Raw genomic sequence first — 20,923 nt, forward strand, 5'->3', positions numbered from 1 at the left:
GGATGCAGATCCCCAATTCTATACAGTTGATATACATGGATTATGTAGTACTGTATAAAGGATCAGAATAAACAAAGAAAAAACTAGAATGCCTCTGACCGCAGGAGAAGAGGGAATAACAAGTCTGTTAGCCAATACAAGGACACATTTAAATTAAGTACTAAACATAAAACACCCAGCTCTACCACAAGTCCTCCACAGTACACTTTTGTACACCTTGAATTTGAATGTCAGTTCTCAAAAATAATTTCAATACAATGATGTGGTAAAAATACCAAGCTTCTTTAACTGGAGGAACGAGAAGAAGTAAAGATGAAATCTCCAGGAAGAAATCTGATTATAAGCAACAAAATCTTACACAGAAGTCTCTGATGAGCTGGTAATTTTCACAAAGCATCAGCATTTTTCTTTTATTAAAGAGAAAAAATGAGAGAAGAAAAAAGAGAGCAACTGAGAAGAGGTGTGAGAGAAACAGGGCAGGCTCTTGGCCCAGTGTGGAGGGAAGCCTGGTCAGAAGGTTCAGGGTCTATAAACCATCCTCACTGGAGCCTTGCAGTCCCCACTGTGAGAAGAGAACTCAAAACTTGCAATATTTCAGTCTAGGCAAATCTATTATCCCATGTATTTAATGCACTTACTAAGTTTTTAATTCATATAGTAAGTATAATAGTGAAAATTGGGCAAACAAATTAAACTTCCATCAAAATTGTTTAAATAATAATATAATGGGGCACTCCTTCATCCTCAAAGAGAAGATAGGTGTCATCAAGAAAGAATATTTTAAAAGATTTTTAATGTATTTTTGCCTGCATAAAGCTCTGAGAATGCTGGTTTGGTGTGTTTGTGTCTGTGTATACACACATATTGATGCTCAGCACTGTGGACTTCTGCTTAAATTCAGTGGCTCTCTGCTGAATGAAACACTACTTCTAGTGTCCCCACCTATACCCAAAAGGCATTTTACCTTTCCCCCAGTCAGTGTAACTTGAAGATCAAAGGTACAGTAAAGACAAGGAACATGTGGCACAAGCTCTGGAATTTGTGGTGAAACGTCTAGGAGTTCAGCGCAGACCTTACACGCCCACTCTGACTCACAGGAGAGCTTCCAGGTGCTATATCTGCACTCTGCACTCCAGGACCAGGCCATAAACTCTGACCGGCTGTCCTTTTTCACTACCTGCACTCCTGGAGGACATCCTGGGTTTCCTTACATCTTCGCCACTCTGTAGTTCTAATACTAACCCACATATTATAAAGAAAAAGTGTGCATCTTAACCAACTGCCAGCTTTCCGCTGAATTTAATAGGAAATCACACAATATCAGACGCTGCTGTAAGTAAAATAATTCCGACAAATTAAACTTGGAGAAGCAACTACAGATGATATAATATGTAAAGAACTACTTTAATGAGAGCCCCTCTCTTCACATAGGCATGCGCTCACCCACCCTTCATCCCGCAGCTGCTGAGACACGGGCACTGTGCTCCTCCACAGGGCACACACTCCCTGCCCTTCCAACGTCTTGTAGAACAGGGGATGGTACTTTCTGCTCAGTCATAAAACAGAGATTTACATTGTGAAGAAATGAACTTGGCCATCAAGCCAATGTGTCTAAGTGAAGGGGGAAGAAGCCACAGACACAACCATCTTGATAATGAAACTGCTCTGCCATAGTGATGGCTCCAGTGAGGTGGCTGGTGAGTCCCTTTAGATGTACAGTGACCCACAATATCACCAACAGCACTGAAGAAAGCACACACCTTGAACAGGGGTCACCACTGTCCCCTTGAAGTGGGGGTTGATGTGGATGTTCTTGGGTTGCTGTGGCGTCACAGGAGGGGGCGTCAGCATCATCCTTGGGGCCTCTATCTGGGGGGGCATGTGCACTCCCTGCGGCGGGGAGGGGTGATGCGGGTGCTGTAGGGGAAGCAGAGGCTGTAGCTGCTGCTGCTGAAACAGACTTCTGATTGGCTGCTGCTGAGGAGGTGGAGGTGGAGGTGGAGGCTGAGGTTGTGGAGGTGGGATCAGTCTCGGAGAATGAGTCTAAAAACCACAGAAAAGAAAGTGCACAGAAATCAACATTTAAGTAAAGGAATGCTGATATGTTACAAGTTTACACTGGCTAACTTCTAACATTTAAGACATAGGTTCATAATAACGACCTATATCAAAAGCAGGGGATAAATAAGCTGGTCCCCTACTCACAAGAGGGCTGATATCTCAGTCATCTAAGGCAAGGGGCTTGGGGAAATGGTGGCCCCAAAACAGCCAGCACGAACTTTGAAATAAAAATAAATTAAAAAAAATTCAGCTCAACAAACAATGCAACACACAATGAGCAAAACTGACTGATGAGCAACAGGACAGAAGCCCTACTCAGCCTTGTGCAGTCAACCTGCTCCTCCTCCTGCAGGAGTCTGGAGGCGGGCAGGAGCATCCAGGGTAACCCTGCTACAGAAAGAAGGCAGAAGAAAGTGCCAGAGCCAAAGACAGCCACTCCAGTAGAGGTGGGGGAGACACTTCTTTGAGAAGCTGGCAAGTGCACCAGGCTGTGAAGGAAGAGAATAAAGTGCCGTGCAGGTGAGTAACAGAACCACCTTACAGAAGTCCAAGGAAGAAAGACAGGAAGGAGAACAGTATGGCACAGCATGGAAAAGGAGAAAGAAGGAGGGTGAGGACAGGAAAACTACAATCCAAGGTAGTCGAAGATCCCTGGCTGTTCAGTTCCATGGTTATCAGAGAAGAAGAATCTCACAGCAGCTACTGTGTCCTGTTCCCCTGAGCATTTGAAATGCCCACTGCAGTCAGCACGGGAAGTAGCTGACAATCCCAGGTGAGTCCTCCTATCAACCTCTTTACAATGCCAGGAGCTCAGAAGCGAAAAGTCGGAATCAGAATCCAGACAATCTGATTCTCTAAGTTTTTCTTTTAGTGACCAATCAAACTGGCCCCACAGCTAACTAGCAACAGAACACTACTTATGCAGCTACCTAATTTAACAAGCAATTTTCCCTGGGATGATACCAGATCTTGGAAGGCTCCTGAACTCCAACTGAAAGATCTGTTATTACACCACATACAACATGCATGACAAGAAATCCCTCGTGATGTCTCTGATAGGAAAAGAACCCCTCACGGCAGCATTTGGGATAAACTAGGCTAAGAGGGAAAAACAGGCCCATAAACAGACAATGGTGAGAAGCAAATGAGAGAAATGGCCAAGGTCTGATGAAGATTAAGGAGACACTTCAGAGGAATGGGGAATAGGATTTTATAACTAAATCATGGTTTTTGTTATAAAAGCTCCTCATAGGGGAGCTTTTCAAAGATTCCAGAACAGCTTAAATTGCCTTTCTCCAGCTCCCAGGATCCAGGACACTGCTTCTCTCACTCATCACCTCTGTCACGCGCACACATGCACACCAGTGGGGCCCTTGTTTATCCTATTCACTACCGTATCCCCACAGAGAGCACATTCACCAACACAGGCATACCCAAGGTGCATTTCAGAAGAAATGAAAATGACTACCAAACACGGTCATAATTTGAGAGCATAATGGAGTTTTAAGGGAAAATCCTGTGTGCTTTTAAACAAGTGAAGTTTAGGGCCTGTGAAATGTCCATGTAGAAAGACACAGGGACAAGTGGAAATGAAAAAAATCAGAGCTAGGAAAAGGTCAATGGTGAAGAAACTCCCGCGGAGAGGGCAAGACAAGTAAGAGGGAGAAAGAATGAGACGTGAGAGATGACACGGTTAGAGGGACAGATATTTCATAACTATTAAGAGAGTGGATTTTACAGATTCTCACCAAAACAATACACATATCATAACATCACAGTAGAGGAGGGGACAGAACAATCAAAAAATCTCATATACCTAAGAAAGAGCAGCTCAAGCAAAAGTTAGCAACAGTGATGCCCAAGGCTCAGTATAGATACCCACAATCAGCCACCAACCCAAGCAGTGAAAATAATGAAAGCCAGGAGCAAAGCACTGACCAAAGGAAGGTGGGAAGACACAAACCAAAAGTTCTGTTTCTAATACATGGGGTAAACAATCAAGGCCCAGCACAGACTAGGGGGGAAGAGAACAGGAGAGGATGGCCTGGGTAGGTAAGTTCAGTGCAGACTACCCTGACCTTTTTAGTTAACTGGCAACAGCCAAGCACCATGGACAGCAAAGAGGAAGCTGCAGCACTGGCCAAACCAGTCAGGCAGCTATTTGGTTGGCTGGACAGCCTGAATCAGTCCCATTAGAATCCCGCAATGCAACCTCACCATCAGGATACAGGTCACCCTAAATTTCTGGGACAGTCATTAAATCATGCACACACATTCTTTAGAGCAGTAACTTCTCTGGGAAGGTAGGCAGCTCATGTCTTCTTTCTGCTCCTCCTTTTAGTGGATAAGAAGATAGGCAATTCTGTGACTTTCCCAGGATCACAGAGACACAATTATACAAAACCTGGTCTCATGTGCAACAGGCAACAATAACTAAAATGGCAGTGCCACATATGGCGTTGGCTTGGGATGGTGCAAGGGCTCAGGGAAGGAAAAAGAAATTAAAGATCAGACTGGGTGCTAGGAGAGGTGCTTGAGACCTAGCACCTTGTGTGTGCAACAGCAGGTGCCACCACCACCAGCCCAGGGAATACCCTCAGCTCACAGGCTTCTCTCTTCCCTGCCAGGACACAAAATTAGAACCTCCTGCTAAGGCAAAAAAAACCCACCCTTTCTGCTGTTATTTCACAAATGAATGAGGAAAAGGGGCAATAAAAGCATAAGAGGGACATGTGGGAGACACTGCCCACAGTCTTGCATTAAGTACATTTCTTGACACATTCTTTCCAAACACTGCCTTCCAAAGGAGAAGGCCATCATGCAGAAATCACGACACCTCCTATCTCAGCTTCCAATACATACGAGGAGAACACAAAATAAAATTCAGCTTAAATGAAATTGACACATTCTTAAATTATGAATAAATTTTATGAATAGGATATGGTGGTTATTCTAAGAGAAATTGGTATTTAAGGGGAAAAAAACGTACAGTAAACAGTGTAAAGGAAAAATGATATTAATGTAATCAACTCCTGCCTTAGCTCTGTATGAAATAACAGCAGGGTTTGGAGAGCAACTCGCCAGAAGAGCAGGGCTCTGGGCAGCCTGGCCACTGGACGTCAGGTTGTCAAGTCTTCCTTTGGAAGTGGCTATGGCACTGGATATTGGTTTTATTGCCAGATACTGGAGAACTGAATTTTGAAAACTATGAAATTGAATTCAACTGTCAAGCAGAAACATCAAGCAGGAGTCCTATTGCTGATCTTAATTTCAGACCAGGAAGAGGTGAGCCTATAACACACCACCACAGAAACACACTCCCACTGTCCTAAAGCTGTCAGGCTGCAGGAGTAAAAGCACAGGATTACCACAACAGGAGGCTGTGCAGGAAGCAGAGCGGGCCTGTGGTCCTTCATTCTGCCCCGCTCGCTGCCCTCTCTCCTCTGGTCGCCCATTCCACGGCACATCAGAGAGCCGCCTCTCCTTCCTCCCCGCCGGGAGCCGTAGCGGCCCTGCTTGTGCTGCCGCTCTCTTTCTTCAAATTCAAGCAATGCAGCTTTGGCTTCGGCTGAAAGCTCTATTTGAAAAGATACATGTGTTAGATAACTTCAAACAGCCCACACTGAATTCATGGGGAGAAAACAGGAGGGTCACGCGTGACAATGGAACTGGAACACATGCTGTCCCAACTCCTGCAACAGCAGGAGTGAGCATGGCTCTGTGGGCAAGACCCACACCCATTGGTGAGATCTGTGCGACGAAGATTTTCTCTTTCAATAATATTGAAACGCGAAAGTCTTTTCAGTTCACCTAAAACGCGAAAGTCTTTTCAGTTGAGACCCCCACAATGTGTGCAGTGAAGTTAAAAATTGGGCACTCTGCAATCATGCTCCTTATACATGGTCAGGAGCTACCACCCCAGTCCTACACCAGCATGACTTTCTCCCTGAGGCCAGTAAGAGAATATCATTCATACACAACAGCTCAGAGACTCAAAAGTTTAAAACAAAATCAATTTGACTTTAAAACAAAGCTATTAATGAATGCACACTTAAGTCAAATTATTCAAAGTAATTTCCCTAAAAAATGAAAAACTTACTTAATACTACTTCATTTCAAATACTCCTTTAAAAAATAAAAACAAACATTCTGTGAGGACTCCTTATGTCCATGCAGTATGACAAGGACTACTTGTGAAAGCAAATCACATAGGGGAAAGCTCACCAACACAAATGCTGGGGAGCAACAAGAAGGTGCTGAACTCTGCGTGCGCGCACGCACACGCACACCACACACCCATCAGGGGCGCAGGAGACAAGGGTGGGTTCCCAGGGAACTCCCACTGGCACAATATTCCAAGGTCTTAAGGGGAAAACCCCAATTTATCTAATAGGATCCCTCTATTTTAAATGACATCTAAGGTGTGATAACAGATCTTCACTAGTAGATGTGTTTTCTGAATAGGTCACTGAATACTACTAGAAGACTTCTTAGACATTCTTTCCCAGTGAAGGATAAATATTAACTATCCCTGAAGTTCACCTCTTGGACTCATCTCCAAACTCTTCCAAAATCTCTGAGCCACATTTCATTTTGAAACTTGTTCCTTGGTATTCTCCTCCCCTTCAAATGAATCTAAACCCCTTTTGAAAGAAAATTTAATCTCCTTTTAACTAGCACAGACTTTTATTCTAATCTTGACTACATGATTGGTTCACACACACATTTTATGTGGTGAATCAGCAATTATTTTTCTAGTGGTTCTGAGTGTCAAGATCAATTTCACTATCCTCAGTAATAAAATGGTTTCAAATGACATCTTTAATCAGCAAGTAAAAATGCTTTCCTCCAATTGAGACAAGCTGTCACAAAAGGTCACCAAAATATGACAGGATGGAAATTACATTTGTAACTTCAACTGAAATGTTAATTTCCCTTTAAGTGTTTTCTGCACTGTGTCCAGACACTAAAGTAAAGAGATACAGAGTGATATAACCAAGTTTTATACTGTTTTGTCCCTTTCTAAAATGTTAAGAACATGTTTTCATACAAGTAATTGTACAATAGTTGTAAAGTGAATAAATGCTTATGGAATATACAATTTGGTAAAATAAAATAGCAAGATAGAGTTCTGTTTTTGTTATTTTTTTTTTTAAACAAGATAAATGAATCAAGGAATTTTTTAAACCGTGCAAATACAGAAAACAGTATAAAAAGAATAGTACATGACTGCCGGCACTAATAATCTTGAACTATTTATCAGTATATAAAAATGTTTTTCCCACAGATCCTTTGCCTTAAATGAAATTAACTTAGTTCAAGGGAACACTATATAGGTGTAACAAGCAGGTTTTTCAAGATAAAGCAATAAAAAACAATTTAACATATTACATGTGCCAATGACACTTAGCAAAATACAAAATCTGGACATGTGCTTCCAGTCTACTAAAATAAACATGGTGCCTTGCTTATTTACGGTTTGCACTGCTTTCAAAAACCATCTGAAGTCTACTTCCTAGGGTAAAGGAACCCACAGGTCTGAGTTTCTGGGTCTCGCCTGAAGGAAACTAGTCAATGACACCTCATTAATATAGAATAGTCCTGACACTTTCATTCAAAGTAAGTTTTGCTTACATACACATGTTCTGGCAACCCTGCTGAACCACCATTCTCAAGAGAATCACCATTTATACCCTACAGCATCTTTTGCATGCAATGACTTAATGAATCTTCTGAGTATGTAGTCTCACACCAAACTTAGGAAAAGTGAGAAAACAAGCATGCAAATCTTTTCCTATAAGGTTTACTTTCCACAATCCTGAGTGAGAAAAAAGCTAACCAACTACAATCTTAACTTAAAAAAATCCAAAATTGTACGTCTAATCCAATCTGAATTCAAAATACAAGTCAATAATTGTGCTTTAGATTTCTTAACAGTCAAGACTGTCATATATCTGAATTAGTATTGCCCATAGTTAAGGATAACACCCTGTATCTGAATTTGAACAAAATACAAAGTACCAAAACTCTCTTCTAGATTTGGAAGAGAACTGATTATTTCACATGCAAACTTTTATGGTCAAATGGGGGACTCCAAGCATTACTTGAAATTAAAAAAAAAAATAAAGTTTTTATTTCTTATGAAAACATTAAAAAATACTACTGGTTCAAAAACTGCATGTCATAGGAGACAACATATATTCTCCAGTGCCAAATATTTTAATCTCATCACCAAAAGTAGGAATAATATACAACAGAATAATTATTCCAATCCTCAGACTGATATTTCTATCATTGGAAACATACTAACTGAGGGGTAACAATTCATGCAAATTTCTAGTGTACCATACACCCTGGTATCCTCTGTCTGTCTCAGTGAGTCTTTTCACATCTGAAAACTTAGCTGCTTAGGAGAGGTGCTCAGGAATTTTTTTTTTTTTTTGGTACTGATAATAACACTAACTTTGCAGTTACTGGATAACTTATTTCTAAATACTGAGCTCTCTAAAGTTAGGACTCATAAATTTGGAACAGAGAAAGGTGCTGTTGAGCAGTACCTTTTTTGTGCCCTATTATTTAGCCAAATAACCATGTCCTACACAAATGCAATTTTGTCCTTTTTTAATGTTGAAAAGAATGGTATATAATCAAATTGTTTATGTTTATAGCCAGTCTGCCTCTAAGGACCCCAGACTCTGTCCCCCCATATCCCAAGGGGGCAACTTGTCCACAACAAATCAATCCTTCCAGACTCTTGTCTCAAGATAATATCACTATAAACCAGTCAGATGCCTTGAAAAGAAAAACAAGATTTGATGTAAGTTCTTTGAATAAAATAAAGTAAAAATGACTCTGGAAAGAAGGTCCTGAAAAGAAAGTTGAGTCAGGCGTGGTGGTGCATGCCTGTAATCCCAGAGGCTTAGGAGGCCCAGGCAGGAGAATCATGAGTTTAAAACCAGCCTCAGCAAAAGCAAGATAAGAAGCAACTCAGTGAGACCCTGTCTATAAACTGAATTCAAAATAAGGCTGGGGATGTGGCTCTGTGGTCGAGTGCCCCTGGGTTTAATCCCCGGTACCACTCCCTCCCCCGGACAAAAAAAAAGAGAGAAAAATGCAGGAAGAATGAAAACTTAGAAACACAGGCCAGCTGGGCACATCAGAACAAGGTCATTATTTGTGCTAGGGTGGAGGTGAAAGGCACAGGAAGTGGGTATAAGTAGTGAGGCAGCATGGGCCATGAGAGGGTGGCACAGGTGACCCATGAAATCCAAAGTGGCCATACAGCCAAGCTGGTTACAGAAGGTAAAGGTCTCCCCATTTGCAATGTCACCCATCAGTGATTTAATATTCTCAGACTTCATAAGGACCCATGGGGGCTCAGTTGTTCTGCTTTCATACTTGGGACTTTTAAACGAATGTAATGAAAGTCACAGCCCAGATAATGAGGCCTGAGACAAAGAAGCAGAAAAGTAATGACCTGCCACCTCCTCCTGACTTCAGCACCCTTCCTAGTTCTGGAAAGCACCATGCTGCTGCCCAGGGAGCTCAGTGCTTAGCTAGGTGGAGACTTTGCCCTTGTTCTTCTCATCACCACCCAAGACCACGATGTATTCACTCCAGTGAGTTTGTTCTGCAATGCTATCAATTCTTCCTGCTGAAGTTGTTTCTCCTAACCTTCTATTTTAAGAACTTTGCTTCGTCTTCTTTTACCCAATGCCAACTTCAGATCCAATTTGCTAGAAATACCATAAGTTTCTAAGAAATGTTAGGATGTCTCCAAGAAAACAAGTTCAGACCAACCAGCAACTTTACACCATAACTTAGAAAATTCTAGAGAAATCTTGGGCCAAAAGGTACAGAAAGAGGAAATCAGAGGGCAGAGAGAGACCTCTGACACTATAGCACACTGTCTACACAAATCCTACTTCCTACAGTAATGAGAGAGAAGAATGGCTCGCTACCATTGGCTTGTGCGACTAGGGAGCTTAGTGTCTGCCTGGAGAAGATATATCTGCCTCTTTAAGATACATGCCCAATTTCAACCTAAAAACAATGGTTTAAAAAAAGTAATAGAGGTAGTTATAAAGGTTCAATCTTGATTTTCACCTCCAACAAGACCAAAGGGCAGGTACAGTCCTGCCTCCTAAAATCTCCTCCTAAAAGGTGGAGCACAGACCTAGTGGTTCTTAGCATGCAGGCTCCAAAAAGCAGCATTTGAGAACACACTGGAATTGCACTTTTCCTGGATGCCATCCTGAATTAATGAATCATAACGGCAAGGAGTGGGTACCAAAATCCTATGGCTGAACAATGCTCTCAAGAACACTGTAAGCAATTGCATCTACCACTGAGTTATGTCCCAAACCCCCTTCAGGCTGGTTCTGATACTCACATAAACTTGAGAACAACTGCTTGGTGGGAAAGGTCATCACAACAGACTGTAAAAAGAGGGGTGGAGTCACTACTGTTAGCCAGCAACAGTAGATTTATAGACCAGCAGTTTGCTCAAAATGACATTCAATGAATTACTTCTATAGACAAGCCATCTTTTCCTCAGAAGAAAATAAATAAATAAAACAATGGCCAGGAGAGTGTTGAAAATACAAAATAAAACCAATATGAGTCCACAATTAGCCCAGGGAACCCTGGAGGTCTCTGGAAGGACAGTGTGCCCCTGTCTAGCATCCCTACGCTGCCACCCCAAGGGCAGCCAGGAAGAGCATGATCTGTAGAAGAGCAGCTCTAGGCCAACAAACTCCCAAAGGAGGGCCATTTAAAATAAACACTCTTAAATATTCTGTTCACACTGTCACTCCAGGAGGGATGGCCTTTCACAGCATGGAGCTCAAGACTGTCCACCCTCTGGATAGTACCACAATCAACCACAGCCAACCTTCTTTTCTTGTGTAATTAATCATAATAAAACTACAGAAGAATCTGAAATGGAAAGGAAGAAATGTGGGTGGGGGGGAAGTTACCCAAAGTTTCTGGAATGTTCCTTCTCTCTCTAGTTACATCTGAGAGCCTAATAATTGTTCCTTCTTTCCTTTCCGTTTTGAAACGTAATCGTCCAGATTCTTCATCATCATCTTCCTCTTCATCTGATTCTTCTTTAACGTCTTTCTGGAGCTCCAAAGTTTCCATACTTCCCTACATGGCAGACACAGAAGGGGGGCGGGGACAGAGAGAGAGTTCAAATTCATTTAAATTTAACATGAAAACATGCTAAAAATATCTTACGCTGTTCATATTTACAAGCTGGCTCCAAGAAAAAGTCACCTCAAGTGTTAAAAGCTGTCTTAACATTGTAAAAAGCTCAACTCCCACTTGCAGTTAATATACAACACCCTATCACGGTTGCCACTTACACGTCTGATCATAGCATGTTAACACAACTGGCACTAAATAATAATAATATCAATGCGCTAAAACTGAGAAATTCCAGACCAGTTACACTGGAGTGTGTTAGTTTATTAGCATATAGCCCACCTCGCACTCCCAGCTCTGGGGCTCCACAACCCCCACTTCCTGACCCACCTATGCTGATCTCTACTTCCAGAAAAGGGGTCCAAAGATACCTCCAGAACCCTCCTGTGCCACTCTGGCTTCTCCCCACTACTGTCTGGCTGGCTGGAGGCAACTTGCACTACCGACAGCTTTGGCCAGTGGAGAGCAAGACTGGTTTTTTCTTCAGTCACTTCACACTAAAATCAGCTTTTATCGTGGTTTTGTGATTTCCAGTATTTCCTCCAAAATTCTCTCTAACCTCACCCCAAGCTAAAGTGGCCTCTCCAGAAACAAGTCTTCCTGCTGAGTATCACCTGAATTCCAGCAACAGGAACCACTGCTCTCCTGGGCAGTGAAAACTGGAGAGATCTAGAGCATGTGGCTCACTAGAGCAACTCTTTCAACATAAGGAAAACAGAATTTGCTTCTTCACTCTCACAGCTCATAGTTTAAAACATTCTTCACTTTTAACAGGAACAAACTACTTTAATAGAAAATGTACAAGAAAAATTAAAACAAACCCATGACACCAAGAAAAATTAAAACAAACCCATGACATGAGTGTTTTGCATGCCTCTTTTTCTAAACCTGTCTGTATAAAAAGATCAATTCACATAGCTCACTGACACACCCTGCAGTGCAAACACATATTCAAGAACTCGAATGCCTTAAAATAAAAGGATAACTGCAAGTAGCCCAGCTGCAATCTACTTGCAGTATTCCAATGCTTGGTATACTGGGGGACTCAAAAGGACCAGGACCTCATACTCTTGTTGGTCTGAGTCCTTTAGCTTTATCAGTCTCTGAAATCAGTGAGTGGCAGCTGCAGATGGCTGGCAAGGCCTGTGTGGCACCACCCTGCAAAACGCTTCTGCGCCACCTCTAATGCTCCTGGCAGTGCTTCTCACGGGAAGCACCAATCACGGGAAGTCGGCTCCAAGGCAGACTCTACCCAGGCAGGCCCAGCGTGGGGCCTGCGAGTCTGAGTCTCTCAAAAGCTCCCTGGAGAAGCCAACATTGGGGTCTAGAGATTACCAACAAAGCAGTCATTTTTAAATTTAACTATAAACTGTACCTACAGCTCAAACAAGTCCAATGTAAAACACAACAGTATTGAAATTTACATAGTTTATTCTGCATTCAATCTCCAACTAAGAAATTTGAGACAAGATAAAATTTGTTTCCTTGAAACAAATTACAGCCAGCCAAGGGAGGGGGAAGATACAGTTTATCACCCAGAAGCCCCATTCCTAGAAAGTCATCCTAGAGAGATGATTACTTATGTTCAAATAAAAGCCTCCTGGAAAACGTCTACAGTTTTGTGCAGGATCATCAAAATGGAAATTCGTCCTTCAGTGAATGAATGATGAACATCAAACTCTGGAATGCAACTGAGCAATACAAAGGAGTAAATTCTGGGGAAGTACTAGGGCACAAATCAACCAAAGTATGCTATGTTCACATACAAATATATCACAACCTGCTTACACTATAATGTTAATGTTATATGATAAAATACTATAAGGGAGATCAGTAGAGTAGAACAAGTGGATGGGGGAAGAAAGAGGAGAGGGGAAGTACTGGAGAAAGAGACTGAGCTATGTTAGGTGCATGTATGAATACAGCATAATAAATCCTGATATTATGTATAACTACAACACCAATAAAAACTAAAAAAGTTAAATGAAAAAAAAAAAAAAAAGGAGCAAACCTGACACAACTGGGATGGAACTGCAAAAGAATGGCAGACAGTCACACACTGCAAGAATTTCATTTATTTGACATCCTCCAAGAGACAAAATGATACCACTGTCCAGTGGTCAGGAGTGGCAGGTGGGCATTACTACACAAGGCTAACCCAGGACAATTTCTAGAGTGATGGAGATGTCCTAGAACTCAAGGTTCTGGTCTAATAGCTGAGCCCAGACAAGACTGAATCACACACTGCAAAAACTGTCACTAAGCCCTAGGCCTCCTGCTTATTTATGCCATCAATTACTCCTGCGTGATGAGTACAGATACTAAGGATACCTGATCTAATTTAATTTGATCTACAAAGTAAAATGTAAATATATGTTTATAACACTACATTTGACTTCACTTTTAATTTTTAATAAAAGATCATATGAAAATCATCATACTTACCTCTATAGAAAAACACAGCTTACAAAAATGACCCAAGATTTTAATGCTTATTTATAGAATAACTGAGTGATCCAGTATGATATTACCAGACACAAATCAAAGTATCTGATTCTACCAACAGTGAAAATTTAATAGTTGAGATGGTTAGGAAACCAAATCGTATAAAAATAAAGAAAAAAAATATTACTGATCAATAGCCTTCATTTATGCAGATATAAAAATTCTTCAAAAAATAAAACCACATAAATCTAGCAAAATACCACCACCAAGTGGGGTTTATTTAAAAATGCAAGGTTGAATTTGTTAAATTTGTCAATTTAACAAATCTTAGCTACTGAAGAATTTCAAATACATGCAGATGTTCTAGGAGGTGCAGTGCAAGTCTTTCCATCCCCCTCTGGAAAGACAGCCTCGTTCTCAAGAAGACAAGAAACATAAGACACTTCCTTACCTGAGTAGGGAAGGCTAAGAGGGCCCTTCAGCTCTGGAATACTCTCTACAAGCTCAACTTCAGTCTACCAGGAGAAAAGCCCAGACTGGCAGGAGTTCCACAAGATACCTGGCCTGCACTTAAGAGTGTCATGGTCACAAAACAACAAGAAAACTAAGCAACTTCCAGAATAGAGGACACATGGGAGACCCACAACAATGCGGTGCTCTGGACCGAATTCCAGAACAGAAAGAAGATATTTGTAGAAAAACTGGTGAAATGAAATTGTTTGGATTCGTTTTTTTAAAAGTTAATTTAATTCATACAAAAATAAGGGATACAGACCACCATTATGTCAACAGATACAGAAAAAGCACTGAAAATACATCGATTTCAATTTTTTTTTTTTTTAATTTCAACAACCTAGAGACAGAAAAGAACTTTTTCAATCTGACGTAATACTTCCCGCTGATATACTTAATGATGAAATCCTGAATATCTCCCCTAAGTAAATAGCAAGGCCAGAATGTCCGTTCTCATGCTTCTGCTGTGGTCAGAACCTGTACTAGAGCTCAATTAAGACCACAGAAATAGGGCTGGGGTTGCAGCTCAGCGCTAGAGTGTACAGAAAAGGTTCAGACTGTACAGAAAGAACTGCAGTCTTTCTAAAAGGCAACATGATCATTAAGATGCTAGTTTTCCCAATTTGATTTAAAGATACCATACCATCTCCAACCAGTAGATATTGGCAAATACCTCCCAGAATTTACATGGAAATTCAAAGCCCAAGAATAGCTAAAATACTCTTGAAAAGGAAAAACAAAATTGATGGATTCATACTACCTGACTCCATGATAAAACTGTAGTACTGGCATAAGGACATAAAAATGAATCGACAGGAAGAGATATTTCCAGAAAGAGACTGAAATGTAGACAATCTCCTTCCACACACCGACCAGCTGAGACAGACAGTCTCAACTACAGATAGCCAACACTAGGAAGCTTCTAGAAGAAAGGTAACTGTAACCTTGAGGTAGACAAAGACTTCTTAGCTCACAAATTACTTAATCTCTACTTAAATGAAAATTTTCTGTTCATGAAAAGGCACATTTAAGAAAACGAAAACACAATCCACAGGTTCGAAGTAAATATTCATAAAGCATGTAACTACCAGTAGATTGGATAGCCAAAATACATAGAAAATCATCAACCCTCTCTGGAAAACAGTACAAAGATAAGCATTAATATTCTACAGAGGATTTATTATCTATATAGAATGTTTGTATTGTAGGCATACACCATCACAACCAGCCAAAACATGAGATTTTACTTTTCCTCCTAAAAATATCTCCAGAAAGCAACCTGCAGGAAGTTCCATACAATAAGAAATCATAGGAGTTCAACATATGCAGTCTCTAGTTCTCTGCCTTTCAGATTAAGGTTGCATTCCGTTTCTTCACATTTCAGAAAAAAGATAATAATATTGTTGACTTATATATTATGTTGTACACAGCTAAATTATTTTTTTAATTGGAAAATTCTAGAGTAATCCCACCATCTAGAGGCAATCACTATTGCTAGTTTCATCTTCATTCAGACTTTAAAAGACTTAGACACATACACTTGGCTATATATTGTAAAGCTGAAGGAAAGGAACCATATTACCTTGCTCTTTCTCTTTCTTTATCATGAGCATCTTTCATTTAAGAGCTAAGGCATCAGGTGTTATACCATATTCTACTGCAAGATTATCAGAATTTATTTAACCCTTTACAAAAGTTTACATTTGTTCCATTTATTTTCAGTGCTTCGAATACCTGGTGCATGTATTTCTTATCCCATCTTAATTAATTCCTTTGGATAAATTCACTGTAGTGAAACTGCTGAGCCAAGGCACAAGTGCTTTAAGGCTGCAGGCACCTTTAAAGACAATGAAGGGTCTGATCTTGTTCTTCTTGCAAGGTGAAAGTTAGCCTGCCACTGTTTCCTGAAAGCTGTGAGAAGACCAGGCTCCTGGTCAGAGACTGGGACAATTTTATTACTTACAACACCAGCAGCATCACTTTTGACCAGCTTCCTGAAGCCCTGTTCCCACAGGGCCACATGAAGAAGGCAAGTGACTCCCTGCCAGAGGGGTTGTAACTCTGGGAGGGGCTGTTGAAACCAAAAATGACCAAAACAGGGACAGACTTCAATGGACCAGCAAAGTATGCTTTATTAAATAAACAGCACATTTTCAGGAGAAATAAATGGCACATTTTCAGGAGAAAAAATGGCAACTGGTTACAAGAGGGTCTGATTTTTATAGGGTTTGGTCAGAGTTAATCATAGCAGAATGTTTAGTGTGATTTAATCATTAGATACTTAATCATACACACTTAATCACAGCAGAATGTATCGGCTGGGCAGTCAGGAAAACGGGTGTAGAATGGGAAATTGTGAAAGTTTAGAGCCCATTGTTGCTGGGAAACGGAGGGTGAAAGGCCAGAGCTCATTGTTTTCCCTCTCCCCCAGGACCCGTTGTCCTCCTTTCTCCCTGGGGTTACTGTGTTCCACATCCTTCAGCTGTGGGGCACAGGAAACTGGACTTGTCACGGCAGTCTGGAAGCAAGTCTGCTCCAGAGGAAGACAGCATGTCTTCAAAGCCACCACCTACATAAACACCCCTAAAGAGGCTGTGCAACAAAGGGCGGGCAGTAATTTGCTCTCAAAATGTGCAGAAACCTGAAGCACCCATGGAAAATTGTCTCCTGAGAATGTTTCCAATATGCTCCCCCAACTGAAGGAGAACTGACCAATAACATTCACTTTTGCCATTATTAAATAAAACAGGTTTTTAAATGCTCAAGTTTGCTTTTTAGTTACTGAGTATATTTTCATATACTTATAGCTCACATACCACTCCTTTTTCCAATTACTTTCTCACATTATCCATCCTTCTTTGGATGGCACTCATCTGAATGTACTAATCGTACTGTCTACTGAATATTAACTCCTACGTCCTGAGTAGATTTCTTTCTCAGATGTCTTCTGACTAAATTACATGAGCATCACACCAGGGTGAGTACAACAGAATTCAGTGGGAACCCCACTCCCCCATCATCTTGATTTCCCTGGGTCTGTAACATCTCCTCTAATTCTGTCTTGGTTCCCTAAAGAACCTATTCCACAGCTGGTAAATCTGGGTAAAGAGTCCCTTGTACTGCACTTTTATTTTTCTTGTTTGAGTGCTGGGAATGGAACCCAGGGCCTCAGGCACACTAGGGAAGCCCTCTACCACTGAGCAACATCCTCGGCCCACTTGTTCTACTTGTATCTTTTCTCTAATTTTAAAATTATTTCAAATAGTGAGACAGACAAAGCACAAGAAGAAAACTCAAATTTAGCTTGTGGGTGGGAGAAAGGGCATGTCCAGTAAATGCTCTTATTGTACCCAACATGCATTCAGACTCTATCACAGCATCATACACCTCAGAAAAAGAATGGGCGCACAGAATGTTTTATGAACTGAGTATCAAAAACCTTGGTCTAACATCCTAGGTAAACAAATGGCCTAAATTAATAAACAAATATTTTCACGTCTCTTGAGGGAAAGGGGGCATTAAGAAAAATTGAGAAAAAAAATCAGTAATAAAGAAAAATTTTAAGAAAATCAACAGGTCCTGGGCTAAGGAATGATTCTGTGACCTACACACTTGGCCACAGGGGCCAGTTCTAGAGCAAGAATGGCAGTCACCCACAGCCCTCCCCAGCTCTCACAGTCCAGGAAATACCATCTCCCATGCCTATTTCAAAGGATCACCTCTTCTACACTGTCTTGGAGCCCAGCCATCACCCCTCAGGTGCCCTAGTTAAGTTGCTCACACTGCACCATGACTGAGCCTCTCCTGGAAGGTGTCACTTTTTCTGCTTTTACATTACAGAGATTGGCACACATCTTTTGACTCCCTATGTTAGACTGCAAGTCCCTTGAGGGCAAGGATCAAGCCTCTTGGTTCTTGTTTCTTCAACCCAAATCAGCAACTAAAGATAGGGAATCTTGCAGTATTTTTTCAATGGTTCAAATAAACTAATTATATAGCACTGCTTTCAAAGCACTAACATATACATTACATGTTTTGAGAGATAAGCCCAAAAAACATTTAAAACACTTTAACAAGCCGGACGACAGGACACACACCTATAATCCCACCAACTCGGGAGGCTGAGGCCAGCCTCAGCAATTTAGTAAAACCCTGTCTCAAAACAAAATAAAAAGGATTGGGGATGTATCTCAGTGGTTAAGTGGCCCTCGGTTCAATCCCCAGTACCTAATAAATAAACAAACAAGAACACTTGAAGGGTAGATAGTACCCAGAAACCACAGCAGAGCAGTACTCACTCCCCTGAGTCTAGAAAGCCTGGGTTTTTACTAAGTTCAGAGAAGAGATGTCTCAACTTTTCACTAATGCTGAAAGATGCTCATTTTAAATCTGGGGTAGGGGGAGGGGAGGAACACCAGCAAACTTTTTGACTCTTTTTAAAAGTTGAACAAATACCTCTTGGGTCTCAGGAGCAACCTGGGAATCAGTAATCTCATCTAATTCATCTTCAGCAACACAGTCTTCCTGCTCTTGCAGCCCTTGTTGCCCACCATAAGCCTGCAAGTGTTCTTCATCCTGACGGCCATTGAAGAGAAAACAAGTTTTTCTCACACAGCTTTTGGGTGTTTTTGTTTGTTTAAGCACTTTTCATCTCTATGACCCATGTCAGTTATTTTGGCAGATTTTGCTACAGCAGTCCCTGCCTGAGCACAAAGCGCAAAGCATTCCTCTCCATGTTAAATTTGAACAGGGCCCATAGAGTAAACCCCATCACCAAGGTTGGTGGCCTGTGTGTGGCTTCCATATCCAGGCACCCTGTGAAGTATCTCTTTACCATCAACCTAAGGGAAAGGAAACTTCAGAACATGTGCACATACATGTGCTCTCTCCCCAGGAAGCCTGGCAGGGGGCTGAAATCACGCCCAGCCCTCACCACTTTCACAGTGGGAGAGACAACTACAGTATGGGTGATCCAACTCCACATAGATGCCCTTTAGAATCCGGGTCTATCAGGTTCTTCACCAGGCCCCTCCCTTGAGCAGGGAGGACGACTCCAGGTTTGTATGGAATGTAAGGACATTACTTTTGGAGACAAAAACACTACCACAGAAAGCAGGGCTACTCCTGATAGAAGCCGATCAGGTTCTATCTACTCAGTGTGGGTATCTTCCCAGTGTTGCTGCACACTTGTTAAAAAATGAGCACCGCAGTAGTGACAAGCAGGCAACCACGGAAGAACAAGCAAGTACAGACCCTAACTCACCACATAGTGTGACAATCTTGTCTACACCCCCAAGAACCTGTCGCCAAGTGCTCACCTCACTTCCCACGACTGCCTTCTGCTCTGCTGGAGAGACTGCAAGCTCTCCATTAAGAGAACAACTACTACCACCCTTGAATCACGCAGCAAAACCATCAGATCCAAGTAAGGCCAGTGATGCTAGTCAGATTATCAGCAAATATACAATGGGGTTCAGTCTACACCACTGGAATCTCACTGAGAAACAAATCTGCTACCCTTTACATAAACCGTCAATCTGCAACCGTTTATACAGAACAGTGTTTTATAAAACCCCAATCTCTGTTAATATTACAGGCTCTAAAGACTTCAATTAAATTATGAAACCAACAATTTTCTAATATTTTGTCCACTACTAACCAATATAGAGTCCTCACTATTACAAATTTTAAAATGAAATTACAATTTACTCTCAAAAATAGCACCTGCAAAATCTACAGACTTAAGAATTTTGTTCTCTGGAGTATTGTAAGAAAGAATGCCAAAGTTGTGCCTCCCACTCCTTCAGTGTCTCTGGACATCCCCTCTGCACAGGTCTGACAGTGTCCCTCCTGACCCTAAAGCTGTGGTCTTCTGATTCCACAGCCAGCCATGCACAAAAAGCATTCCAAATGATGTACAGAAATAGCTCATGGGGTTTCATCATGCAGGCTGTCGAATTCTAAGGACAAGGAACCAGTTAAACAAGTCAGTTAATAAATTGCTTGCCACTGAGGTATGGAGACACAATCTACTCATGACTCCTCAGTCTAATAATGAGTAAATAAATCATCTGCACACCCCTGACAGCCTAGAAGAAACCGAGAGAGGCCCAGAACTGAGCCAAGCCAAGCATTCCATGTCAATCCGGCACCTCTCTTTCCACCCAATGGGCCATTTCAGACACACTACTGTGACAACTATGAAAAATATAAGGTGGCCATAGCTGCCATACCAGGTACATTAAGGTGGGATGACACTGCTCATGAAATAATATCCTACCACTTTCCCTCACCTTTAAAGTGTATAAACAACTCTGTGAAAACATTAACACACATTTAGAATTTCCAAGTAAATTTTTACTTTAAGGTTTTATTTAATTCTGAAAATAATTAATTCATTTTAATATGATATAGTTCTATGAGTACTTTTAAATCCCCCAATCTATTCTATTCAATGACCTGTAATCCAACATTCTGTATGACTAAAATGATCTTTATCACCGATGAGGCTTTATTTAGATTGTGGAACACAGAACAGGAAATTCTTACACCACTCCACAAGAAAGCCAAGTGAGACACACTCCCATGCAGCAGCACTCACGGGCTCTACAGGGCACTTTCCACACTGATTTGTCCTTCTAAAATCCCACCATCACAGGCAGGACCAGATTCCATGTTTTCCATGGTAGAGCACTAT

The 20,923-nt window shown here is 41.3% G+C and overlaps 1 protein-coding gene across 6 annotated transcripts in view; it reads right to left on the reverse strand.

Annotated features, from left to right (window-relative positions):
• Rbm33 (RNA binding motif protein 33) overlaps positions 1-20,923 on the reverse strand; it is a 102,260-nt gene that overhangs the window by 51,966 nt on the left and 29,371 nt on the right. For 4 of the 6 annotated variants that reach the window (XM_071610665.1, XM_071610662.1, XM_027951306.2 and 1 more), the window contains exons 6-9: positions 18,682-18,801; positions 11,040-11,211; positions 5,430-5,638; positions 1,761-2,043 (exon numbers count right to left, since the gene is read on the reverse strand). In XM_071610665.1, coding sequence (XP_071466766.1) covers positions 1,761-2,043; positions 5,430-5,638; positions 11,040-11,211; positions 18,682-18,801 — 784 coding nt within the window. The remainder of the gene's footprint in view (positions 1-1,760; positions 2,044-5,429; positions 5,639-11,039; positions 11,212-18,681; positions 18,802-20,923) is intronic. The other 2 variants (XM_071610666.1, XM_071610664.1) reach the window with 1 other exon arrangement.

Source organism: Marmota flaviventris, chromosome 1, assembly GCF_047511675.1.
Source record: "Marmota flaviventris isolate mMarFla1 chromosome 1, mMarFla1.hap1, whole genome shotgun sequence".
Classification (NCBI taxonomy): Eukaryota; Metazoa; Chordata; class Mammalia; order Rodentia; family Sciuridae; genus Marmota; species Marmota flaviventris.